Source organism: Notolabrus celidotus, chromosome 18, assembly GCF_009762535.1.
Source record: "Notolabrus celidotus isolate fNotCel1 chromosome 18, fNotCel1.pri, whole genome shotgun sequence".
Lineage (NCBI taxonomy): Eukaryota > Metazoa > Chordata > Actinopteri > Labriformes > Labridae > Notolabrus > Notolabrus celidotus.
The window spans coordinates 16,343,188-16,356,130 of record NC_048289.1 but is presented as its reverse complement, the minus strand read 5'-3'; the positions used below and the strand labels follow the sequence as shown (position 1 = coordinate 16,356,130).

Here is a 12,943-nt window from a genome sequence, read left to right as displayed (position 1 = left end):
GGACCTTGGGCCGCAATTGCCCCCCGGGCTGTACTTTGGACTTGGCTGGTCTATGTGATGTGATTGTTGGTGGAGTTGGTTATAATACAAGGGGCACTAGTTCAAATCTTGCCTAGGGCACCAAGCCAGTTAGGGACGGCTCTGCATTAAAGTATCTGCTCAGTTTACATTATGACACTTATTTTAAAAGATAAATCAGTCCGAATGTTTCATGTGTATTTTTATATAAAACAAATTAGTGAATAACACCGAAGTAATTTACTTTAGTCACAGTGGACATCGTCATATCAGGTTACATGCTTAAACACATGTCTGTGGTGTGCAGGATGTGTTTGCTTGGCCGTTAGTTGGAGAAAAATAAATATGTCAAAGCTGTTTGATGCTGGTAAGACCTGCTGTACCTGTTGAAACGGCTGCTCTCAGAGTCACCTGAGCTGTCCGACCAGCCCCGACATGTACTGTATAATAATAGTCTGCCTCTGGCTTCAAATAGGCTGTAGACTAGAGGATTTAAATACATCTACACCATTAATAAAAGCAGGAACTAGATGGGGAATATTTTATATTACTTGTTTAGGTCCAACACTTTGACAATCACAATAAATTGCACAGACCTTTGTAAGTATATTTATTGTACAAAATACTCCAAATGTATAAAAGATAAAGGCCTTTGATTGATACACAACATGCAAACATTTTACAAAAAGGCCATACAAAAAATTGTTCGGAGACAACATTTCTCAAACTGTAAGGGCCTTCTGCAAATCACAAATTCTGACACAGCGATATTTCTGGATATGGAATGTTTAAAGAAATTAAGAAGATCCTTTCATAAAAAGCTTAACAAAATAGCATTTCAATGGAATTATAAAATATACACAACAAGTTGGTGCTTTGTATAGTTGATACTCAAAATTTGCATTCCTATTATCTGAGTAGCAGTTACCCACATGAGCAGGTACACAACTTTCAGGACAAACCCTTCAATCCAGACATTTTACACAGTTTCATTGGCATTAACATAAAGAAATCCCCAAATAACAATTGAAACATAGCTTGTAAACATGAAGTACAAAAAGCCTGCAGACATAAGTCTGGACACAGTGGAATTTTGTCCGTATAAAAATAAGAGGCTCAATCTTTTCCCAGAGTAAAGCTTTTCCTGGAAATACTGCTTTCTTACAATTCAAAGAAAAACTCAGAAGTATCCACAAATATCAAACAGCCTTTTATTAGGTCCTAACAGTCAAAGGACTTCTTGAGAGGTCATACTTTTGATTTAGAATTAAATCAATTAGTTATAACATTTCTCATTTTAAATGTTTTCGGTATGGCTTTATTTTTTTTTGCAATGAAAAGGTTTTATCTACCTCCTCCTCCAAACTGTTACCACATGTAAAGTATTCATTTCAAAAGATTATGGCTTTAAGTATGAACGTAAACAAACACCTACAAATAAGCACAAAAGGTGAAAACAAACACCTGAACAGCACCATTGCTTAAATAGTTTAAGCATTTTGTACCATACGCAGAGCACATTGAAAAACAAGGCTCAAAAAACAGAACAATAAAAGGCAAACATTATAAAGAATGTAAATCACCACTTTGGTCCCATTACCTCTGCTGTTTTAAGAATTATTTTCTATACAACAAAAAAAGATATGTTTACCATTTGAATGCTGCTGTTTCAAACAACACAGCGAGGATGGCTTTAGAAACATTTGAGCTTCAACTCAAGTTTTTTTTTCTTGGCTTTTCTTCCAAATCTCAATCAAACAATGTGAACATGTGATGAGTCAACAGAAGCTGTGACTTCAAGAATGTGTCTTTAGGTGAGGCGGATCCCCAACACCTGCTCCAGCTCTTGTCGTCTCTGCTGCACCTGAATCAAAACAAGATGTTAGAGAGTATAAGAAATAAAAACACTGATTCCAAAAATTGACTGAAACATCATAAGAAATATCTGATAAACAGCATGTGTGTTAGATTTGTTATTTCTTACCTTTGAGAAAACGTATCTGCCCACCGCCTCAGGTACCCAGGGTGCCTGATAGAACTCGGTTCTCCTCTCTTCCTCTGGGTTTCCTGTCACATCTGTCATCAACTGAGCACAAAGACATGTGACTTCAAACATTAAGATCCCACAATTTAATACTGGCATTCAATATTATATAAGACTAATACTGGCACTGGTAGATGCCTCCACAGTCTAGTGTTGTAGTCCTAGAGACTGGTCTTGGTCTCAAGACCGCTTATTTAAGGTCTCGGTATCGCCTCAGAATTGAAAGCATTTTAACTCGGCCTTGTCTCTGTCTTGGACCGGGCAGACTCCGTATTTTACATCAAAACCAGTCGAGACCACCACTGATGCACTCTGTGTCAACACCTATAACCCAATAGATAAAAACACTACAAATATTATCTAAAGAAAATAAAAATACACACAACTAATGAGAAAAGAAAGGCTCAACAAAATAATCCTGTGCAGCCAGTTGCTGCTACGACCTCCTACCTCTCTTGAGATCACAGGCAACAGAAAAAACAGTTTTAACTCTCATCAAAAGGGAAAGTTTAACTAATCATGACCAAAACGAAACTTAAGGAGTCAAAAGTCTCTCACAGTGCGTCACAAGAAAGTCAACAAAGGCAAAACCAAACCTTGTTAGTTGCTTTCAATAGTATTTAAAGCAAACTTAAATACCATACACAGAAGTCTTTTATTTTGTTAACTCTCATAATGATTTTTCATTGATATATATGGTCTTGGTCTTGTCTCGGTCTTGCCCTGCCTTGGTCTTGGTCTTGACTCGGTCTCGATCCCTAAATTTCTATGTCTGTGTCTTGGTCTCGGTGCACTCTGGTCTCGGACATGTCTTGGTCTCGGTTGATGTAGTCCTGACTACAAAGCTACCACAGTCACACCGTGTTGCTGCCTGCGTGCTCAAGTTGTCTGTTTCTCTTATAAAACCTGTAGTGTTCCTAAACATTCCATTTGAAGTTCATAAGTGGTAGGTATCCTCGCTCAGCCTCCGCCAGCACAACTCCTATGCTATTCTCCAATACAATAGTATCAACGCCGCACGTTACAACAGTGTGCATCAGCCGGGCAGCTTATCATAACATGGGTCTAACGCAGGAGGAATCAAATTTAAATAAAAAAAAACAACGAATTATTGGATTTGTCTTCCTATCCCTACATTTTAGGGATTGGGAGAAGAAAAAATGACTTTGGAACACAAGTAAAAACACAACCTTTGCTGTGATTGTCATAGATATACAGTAACCATATAAATACAGGGAACACATTTGAAAGATAATGCAGTTAAGCAATTAGATGAGTCAAAAAGGAACAGAGCATGACATCCTATAAAGACTTAGTGATAGAAGCAAACCTTCAGATCTCTGCTCTGTGACTTGAGCCAGTCCTGGATGAAGTCCTGAGGGTTATTACTGAAGCTCAGCATGAAGTCTCTCTCAGTCTTCAGCTGGTTGATGTACTCAATCGTCTCATGGATCTATAAAGAATCAAACCTGTGTCGTGAGAGTCATTTATACAAACAAAGTGTGTTTTCTGTCCGTTTATCACCATATGGTCTGTGTGACATCCAGGCCTTACCTTCATCTCTAGTGCAGCGATTTCCTGCTGGTTGGTCGTAGAAGACAGGAAACTGTTCATCTGGCCCTTCAGTGGGTCATCAACCTCCACATCAATGTCATAGCATGCTGTCTTCTTCTGGTCTGTGGGGTCCACGCTGAGCAGAGACAAAACATTCAGACAGAAAAGTTAATGAGGGGAAAAGCAGATGCAACACCATCATAGGAAAATGTTCATTTGAAATTCTGCTGAGGGTTTCACAACAAAGAAACATTGATTGACCCAAATACAAGGAAAGCACGCACAAACTCTGATAATATGGACATTTTGAAACAAGCTGAAATGAGATCCTGAAACTACAGGCAAATTTACACATGTATAAACACAGAGAGAGGACTGATGATCCACACTCCCCTACCTAATCATGTGATTGATGATGATGGGGTCAGGGTGCTGCAGGAGGCTCGCCAGTTTCATTGGAATCTCAGAGAACCTCATGCGATGACAGCCGAAGATCTGATCAAGTTAGAAAACAGAACCGGTTCAAAGGTTACTGAAGGTAAAGTACCAAAATGTAAAAAAAAAACTAAAATAATATGTGAATCAGGTGCACATTTGGAATCCCAAGTCTTGTCAAAACATGCCTCTTAGGATTTATGAGGCTATAACACATGCACAAATGATTGCTATCATCAAATCTCTGCTAAGAGTAGAGTTGGTATTTGGCTGCTTGGTGTGGCCTCATCCCCTCAGACTACTGCACCTGTCTGAAGTAGCGGTTGCAGTTGATGTACTCCTTCTCATGGCTGTCCTGCAGCTTGTTGTTCTTGATGTAAAGCCACAGAGCTTGCATGATGCTGGCTCTAGTCTGCGTGTGCACGCCCAGCAGGCGAGCCAGGCGCGGGTCCAGTTTGTATTGAGGAGGCTGGGGGAGGCCAAATAAATAAGTAAATAAACAAATAAATCCAGTGTCATGTTAGCAAGTCACAGCTTCTAAGTGTATAGTGTTTGTGAACCGGTGCTACCTGGTGGTCGAGCATGAGCAAGAGGGTGCATTTGACATTTACGTCTCCAGGACGTTTGACCTGAAAACCATCGGTCTCCTGAGTGGTGGGCATTCTGTGCCACTGAAAGATACAATGTAGTGAAAATGTCAGATTTCTTATTGTATCCTGATATAGCAAAAATGTATCTGAACTCAAATGTTTTATATATATAAAAAAAGAATCCACTATTAACTTTGCTTTAATACCCATCATAGACTGGATTAAAGATGGACGACCTAACAGCTACCCTAAAGTGAAGCTAAAACATAAAGAGCTTCCCCTACTGACCGGTTTCAGTGTAAAGGCTGATTTATACTTCTGCGTCTCCCCTACGCAGCAGGGGCTGACGCGGACATGAGCACCACATACTTGTGCGTCGATGTGTCCATGTCACACAGCAATTCTCCACCGAAACGCTTGAGGGCAATGTGGTTTCTCTGATAGCCGGTCGCCTGCTTCCGGTCCTGCTACAATCTCTGTTTACTTTTCCACAGCGATTCAGAGCGTGTTATGTTAATCTACAGCTGATACATGTTGCTGTTCATCATTACATGAAGAATAGAGAGGAGGAGATGAAATACACGGCCGATGTGCGGCCGATGTCCAGGATCCCGAAAGTGCTGTAAATGCGGGAAATACAAGCCGCCAAGCGGAAACCAATCACAGGGCTTGCGGTCCGCGTCGATCCTACGTATAGTTACATTTTGGAGGAGGTGCATGCCAGCTACGTGAGTAGGCCTCTGCGTAGGTATGGGAGCTACACGAACCCCCGGCGTAGGCTACGCCATTGAGACAACACAGAAGTATAAATCAGCCTTAAGTCATAAAGCCTGCCTTCTCCATGTGAACAGATAGGAAACTTCAAAATCAGAATAGAGGTCAAATCTTTGTGTCCTTAAAGATGATTTCAGTCACCGTAGTTAGTTATTATCTTGTTATATTCTATTCAATTGTTCCCTCTTCTGAGAAGTTTAGTTTTCATTAGTTATGTAATGCTATAAATCAGGGTATAATGCCATGATTGCCAGTTGACCCATGTACCTCCTACAGTACTGTATGTACCATATTAGCAGAGTGGAGGAGAGAAACTGTAACAGTAACATAAAAGTGTCTGGACTTTTTCACAACTGCTAGTGTCTGATTTGAGCTGACACAAGAATTTGACTGTACCGACCTGAGGGATATCTGCTGTTTTATCAGTATGCTAAATATGTTAAATGCTCCCATTGTTTGGGATGTTTTGGGTCCACTTTTGTACAATGGGGGAGGTACACATGTGTCATCCATCTTTATTTACAGTCCATGATCCCCACCCTAACTCCTGGCCTGCATCAGTACACAAAATACTGGTCGGCTGTTTTAACCCTTTGTGTTGGGTGAATTCAAACATTATGTTGGGATATCTTCCAGATCTGAGGGCTCTTAATAATCCTCCTCTGCGCTGTCAAACAAGCTCAGACTGGTTCCAACGCTTTTAATGATTCCAGCTGAACTCCACTTTCTGACCAGGGCTGAAAAAAATGTAACTGGAGTTGAGAAACTTTGTTCTGTCGAATGCCTTAAATGTTGCACCATACCTCTACTAAGTGGTTATCAGGTCCATAGAGCTCCTTATCGAGCTCGATCACCAGGCTTTTGAAGAAAGACGAAAACTTTTTCTTCTGCTTGCCGGCCTGAAGGAAACCATGCGAAAATGAAGAGTGAGAAACAGAGAAACAGAAACTCCATCTATCTATGTGTTCTTGTTTTGCTGTGTCAGTGTGTGGCTGCATTGTTAAGCTCTGACCACATTGGGGGTGTTGAAGCATAGAACTGTAGACAACTAGAAAAAGCTGTTTCACCCCCGCCCTGAAGAAGTCTGTTTGCACAACATGACCCCTTTCACTCCTTGCTTCTTTTTTCTTTTTCTGTAGCTCCACGAAAAAACTCCTACGCATGTCTCAACCAAGGGAAAGAAATTAGCAGACAAAAAAAACCCCTCCTTCATGTGGCCTCAGATGACACAATGAGTGGAGCTGGAAGTGATAGATGGAGGGAGGGAGGGTATGGTATGTAACGGCCAGTGGTTTCAATTCCACGTTTCCACAGAGAACATGAGCTTGTGTGTTTGTGTGTGTGCGTGTGTGTGTATGTGTATGGGTGTGTGTGAGAAAGAGCTGTGGGGTGGAGTGGGGAGAGCTGTAAACACACATCTGGTTGCGTGGTCCGAGCCAAAGACTCAGACCAGCCAGAGCTTCGAGATTGCAGTTTTCAGAAAACAGAATAACTGAAGTGCTCGGAGTGAGACCACATAAAGACGATGGGGACGCAGAGTGCATTTTCCACTCACCTCTTCAAGGAGCTTTCCCTCCACTCTGAGCTCCCAGGAGGACACCTTCTCAGCCTCCTCGCCCTCAGGCTTGCTGGGGGTGTAAGTGTTGGAAATATAGATCCTGAGCTTACGTTTTTGCTGTTTCAAGAGAAAGAAAGGCGGGAAAAAGTGATTAAAAAAATGTTGGAAAGAGATCTTGATGTCCATCATATAAGCAGATCTAGGAACCTCAGTGAAAACGAATGCTCAACTCAAGTGAAGTAATAGAATCTGCATCATTCAACAGTTGGGAGTAGCGCGCTCTTTGCAACAACCTAGAGGTTAAAAAAAGAGTACATCTTTAAATGTTAAAAAATATTTAACATGAGTTTGTTTTTACACTTTATATGGGCAGCAGTGATTCTCAAACAGCCATTCTTTATATAGCACCAAACATTGATATGCAGATATATTTTATGTGTGTTTTATGACCAACATGGCATTCAAAAAATCTTTCTATACATGTCTCCATTTCTTTCTTGCTGTAATGTTTTAAAAAGATGGGTAAATTATTTCAATGTGCTGCATTTCTAAATACCTGATACATTCATCATTTAATCCTCCTGTTGCGTTCGTTTCTCTAGAACAGCAATAATGTTCCTGGGTCAATTTTACCCGGGGCATATTCAATTATCCAAAAGTGTCAGAACCCCAAAAAATCCCAAAACACGTTTGTTTTAATCAAATTTTTTACTCCATTAAAATCAATTTAAATCAAGATTTAGTCCATTGGTGTTCTTTAATTCTCAAAGATCATGGTTCAATGAGGATAACTCACTCGTTTTTCATTAAAATTAATGTTAAAACTTTTTTAATGTACATTGGAAAGCCCTAAATATAAATACAAAAGTTTTACATGACATAGGTTTTTGTTTATTTTTTAAAACTTTTATGAAGTGATGTTAATAAATTAACATGACACCTCTTCTGTCACATGCTGCCCAGGTTTTATGCTGCATTTAACTGGTTTGGAAGACATATATTGCCCAAAATAGACTTTAAAAAGGGTCAATTTGACCCGCAGAATAACAGGAGGGTTAAATTAGATTTAGTTTACAAATGACTTGTTACTGATTGCTATAGATGAAGGAAGTATTCCATTAATTCAGTGATAAAGTTACCAACATGGTGTTCAAAATATTTGAAAAGAGAGGGACAAATGTGAAATAAATGAAAGAAAGACATCCACAAAGATGACTAGGGTTTTTTTTTTTTTTTAACAAAATGTAAATTTTTATTACACACCAGGAGTTTTCGACTCAAGAGGCGAAGTACAACATTGGTTCAGATTTTCTGCAGATGCCCAGGTCTTTATTGTAAATGAGAATTGGTTCTCAATTGACTTACCTGGTTAAATAAAGGTTAAATAAATGAAAATAAATAAGATGGCTTGATGCATGTATTCCAGATTACCCTTATAGTTTCATGAAACCTCTTTGTTCCCCTCTGCTTCTCCTTCACAATAGAAGCAGAAGCTTTAAATGTGAAGACACCAAAGTAAACACAACTCATTCGTCGCTGTGGTTGGAGTCAGCTCAGCACACTGAGAGGTGACACCTCAGTCAGGAAACCAACTCCTGTTTTAGTCATTGCTGTTGAGTGGGAAACTATTTATTCACACTGTGTAAAGATTTACAGAAACAACTTCATCTTGTTTTGCTGCAGTGTAAATAAATTACAAGGTTCTTTCTTTTGTTGTATTTCCAGAAAAGTAGCTGCACTTTGCTTTTTACAGCCGCAGAACAAGGGCATTGTGTGAAATGTTATAAGCGTGTAATATCAAAAAAATAATAGCATTCTGTTATCTGATGATGTCATTATAAAGAAGATGTACCATAATGGGCTTCTTGATGGCTTCCTGGATCTCCATGCGCTTTCGTGCGATGGTCTGATCCAGCTTCCTCTCAAAGGCGAGGAGATCCATGTAGGCCTGGGACTCTGGGACCAGGTCTCGGATCTAAAGAGGAACCAGCAGTGGGGAAATATTTAAAGACTGGTCTTGATTGTACTCAACTGAATTGACTCAAGAATTGATAAGGAGGTGAAACTGTCTTACCCTCTGTGGGAGAACCTTGTCAGCCATCTTACGTCTTTTTGGTCTAAATCACAAAGAAAAGATTGAAAATAAGATGATTCAGAGGAGTCTTTGTTCACATTTACAAAAGATTAACAAACATGAATTTCCTAAACGCCTTTTGAAATAATGAGGATCACACATCTTGGTGAAACAAACACGTTGAAGTGAGTGTGCACTGACCTACAAATGCTAACCACATAGACCTCATTTTCTCCCTTTGATCATCAATTATTTGTGAAAACTTCACGGAGCATTTAAAAGATCTTGGCTTGAGCCATCTCTTCATTAACTCTCTGTGTGATCACCCCAGGCTCTCACTTATCATCGCCACAGACTTCATAAAAAGCTCCTCTGTTTCTTTAATTATGTTACACAGTTCCTCCTCATTATGACTTAATTTAATTCACGAGCTCTTTAATGAGAATTTAGGAAGTTGCTTCTGGCCCTGGGGCCCACTAATTCTCCAGTACAGAGAATTTAGTTATGAGATAAACGTTTAAGGGACAAGAGGTTCATTGTAAAGGAGACTGTAAATGCCGCCTCGCATCCCGGCTTGCCACATTTTCAAGCGTGGCATCACTAAGAAGCTTGAAGTCAAAAATAACCGCTTGTGTTCGCTGCTTTGAAAGCGAGGCCGGTCATGAGATACTGCAACCCTCGTGTCTGTGCAATCAGAGCTGCGCTTTTTACGGAGCAGTAACCTCACAGACTGAAGGGAGACAAACACACCCCGAAGGAAAGATGGGTGTTGTTTTGCTGTGAAATAAACTAGTTCAATAACAACTTCTAATGGATGTAATTACTCCCACTTAGCATCCTTCAGTATACAGAGTTAAGAAAATAATTCCTAACCACTTCTTTTCTTCTGGCTGAGAAATCATTCAGAGGTTTCTCTTCAGATCACAACTTTTTACACTGATGCTCATGAGTTGCTTTTTGTGTTTTAAATACCATGACTAAAAACAACCCTGCATTTCTTTGAAGAAATTAAGATTTTTGTCTCTTAAATTTACAATTATGTGGGGGAAAAGAGCGATTTTGGCACAAATTATTCAAGTGTTCAGACTGTTGTAGGAGAAACTGTTGTCACTGGCAAACCACATTATTATTATTATTTTTTAATTGATTAATTGAATTATTTGACAACAATTTAAATTGAAAAACTGTTGTTTTTATAAGCAAATCGGTCATTTTCAGTCTCATCATAAATGCATTGATGATTATTTGCATTTTAGATGAAAGAATCCACTGATTAGTAAACAGTTAGAAAAACTGTCAGCTGCAGCCTTGTCCCCCCGCTGGGCCCCAGGCTGTCCTTGTCCATCACCGCCCTTGTCTCCTCTAACACAAATACTCTCACTGCTCCCCCCGTTTACCCTCGTCTGAGGCCCCCCAGCCCCTCTGGCTGCTGCTGCTGTTGGTGATGATGAAGGAACCGCTTCCTCGAGGGGTCCATGCTCAGGGGCCCCATGCCTTGCCGCATGGACATGTTCCCACCACCGTAAGAAGGACCAGGAAGCTGACCCCCCATCGACCCTAAGGGGCCCCCCACTCTGCTGGGTGGCATCCCTGAGCGCTAGAGAAAAGAAGAGAAGCTGAAGCTCTGAATTCAGCTTCATATGACCAAAAATAACAGACATGCACTCTCTCTCATGAGTGCTTTCCTTTCAAAATAATATTGTGGCATTCAAAACATCTATCTATAAATGTATCCATTTCTTTCTTGCTGTAATGTTTTACAAAGATGGGTTCATTCTTTCAATGTGCTGCATTTTTAAATACCTGATACATTCATCATTTTACCCTCCTGTTGCGTTCGTTTCTCTGGAACAGCAATAATGTTCCTGGGTCAATTTGACCCGGGGAATATTCAATTATCCAAAAGTGTCAGAACCCCAAAAAATCCCAATACACATTTGTTTTAATCTATCTAATTTTTTACTCCATTACTAACCATTTAAATCTAAATTTAGTCCATTGGTGTTCTTTAATTCTCACAGATCATGGTTCAATGAGGATAACTCACTCGTGTTTCATTAAAATTAATGTTAAAACTTTTTTTAATGTACATTGGAAAGCCCTAAATATAAATACAATAGTTTTACATGACATATATTTTTGTTTATTTTATTTTAAATTTAGATTTTTTTCATTTTTATTAGGTGATGTTGACACCTCTTCTGTCACATGCTGCCCAGATTTTTATGCTGCATTTAACTGGTTTGGAAGGCATATATTGCATTAAATAGACTTTAAAAAGGGTCATTTTGACCCGCAACATAACAGGAGGGTTCAATTAGATTTAATCTACAAATGACTTTTTACTGATTGATATGGATGAAGCAAATACTTTTTCAAAAAATACATTAATTCAGTGATACAGTTTTTCATATGATTTAGAATTTTCCATCTCAGCTTATTTGTTTTCCATCCTGGTAGCTCTATGTACTTGGTCTGGTGCCCCCCCAAAAGACAACAAATACCTAACCCCATATGTCTCTAACAAACATGAGACGACTGTGATAGTGCATATTATTAAGTGAAGACAATACAAAGCTGCAGATGGTGGTGTTAAACGTGTGATTATATATTTGTAGACTGAACTCTGGCAGATGGTGGTTGATGATACACTTTTGTTTTTGAGCTAACTGAGAGGGCGTTGAGGGCAGCCACGTGATTTTCGTTTTCACACAAGTAACACAGTATTTCCAATTTCCATTCAAAATACCAAAAAAATAAATATTAATATTATTACACAACGGCATGGCACTACAAAACACCACAGTGAAAATGTTAAACTCGTTCTTCGTGGCGGTAATTGAATATATTCAAATGCGGAAGTATTGTCCACACCTTCACATTTTCGGTAACGTCTTTTGACATTACACTACATTACTCTGGTATCAAACAGATAGTGGCTGTCTTTAAACTTTTGTTTACGCCCAAATAAATGAGTAACTTAAAAACAACCGCTGTTATATTGAGTTTCATAAGCCATATGTGGTATATTACATCAGCTTTTTTTGGACTTTTGCCATTTTTAAGCATAAAATAAGGAGAAATTAAGCAGAAAACCAACCTGTGGGTACTGGGCAGCGTTGTTTATGCTGCGGGGATAGCCCGCTGGAGGTTGGGGCATGCCTTGCATTCTTATGCCCGCAGCATGCCCAACACTCATGGGGTGCATACTCGGATTCATCGATGTGCCCGTAAAGGTTCCTCTTAATGCCATCTTCCAGATCCACAAGTGGTTTAAAAGTTGTAAACTTTCAAGAAATTCCTCTCCAAATTAAAGCTTAGTTAAAAAAAAGTCCCTCGTACTCGTGTGAAAGCAGCGAGCTGTCTCACCACATCCCCTCTGAGCGAGTTCTGGTTTGACAGCAAGCACACTGTCAACAAAAAGCTAGCCTGATGTTAGCTGGTTTCAAGTTCCGGGGTTTGCTTCTGCCTGGCTTTGCTTGTCTTTTTGGTCCTCAAATATTGGCGGCTGGTGTTTGTCATTCCCTCCCCTTGTTCTCCAGTCTTAACATGGCAGTTAGTTCACCATGAGCCTATAATGGAAAACATGATAGCGCTTGACTTCACTTCAAACTGAGCGTCTGAAGCAATAACCAAGTATTCGTGTAACTGCCTACACACTATGCAGAATGCTACCTTCATAGAGCTCGGAATTTTTGGCATTCAGAGTCAACTGAATTTGTAAGACTGGTATTTCTTACTCTTTTTTATAATGATCTTTTTATTAAGTTTTTCTCTTTTTTAACATACATACATACATACATACATACATACATACATACATACATACATACATACATACATACATACATACATACATACATACATATTGATTTGATTTGATGTCTTTATTTCGA

The 12,943-nt window shown here is 39.4% G+C and overlaps 1 protein-coding gene across 1 annotated transcript; it reads right to left on the bottom strand.

Moving 5' to 3' along the window:
• Positions 1-611: 611 nt before the first annotated feature.
• smarcd2 (SWI/SNF related, matrix associated, actin dependent regulator of chromatin, subfamily d, member 2) lies at positions 612-12,725 on the bottom strand. Its single transcript, XM_034707889.1, has 13 exons — positions 12,148-12,725; positions 10,445-10,644; positions 9,048-9,090; positions 8,826-8,948; positions 6,971-7,090; positions 6,219-6,314; positions 4,621-4,722; positions 4,359-4,520; positions 4,014-4,111; positions 3,617-3,752; positions 3,393-3,515; positions 2,003-2,104; positions 612-1,882 (listed from the first exon to the last, which is right to left on the bottom strand). The coding sequence occupies exons 1-13, from the start codon at positions 12,298-12,300 to the stop codon at positions 1,829-1,831; spliced, it is 1,512 nt and encodes a 503-aa protein (XP_034563780.1). The 5' UTR covers positions 12,301-12,725; the 3' UTR covers positions 612-1,828.
• Positions 12,726-12,943: the final 218 nt, after the last annotated feature.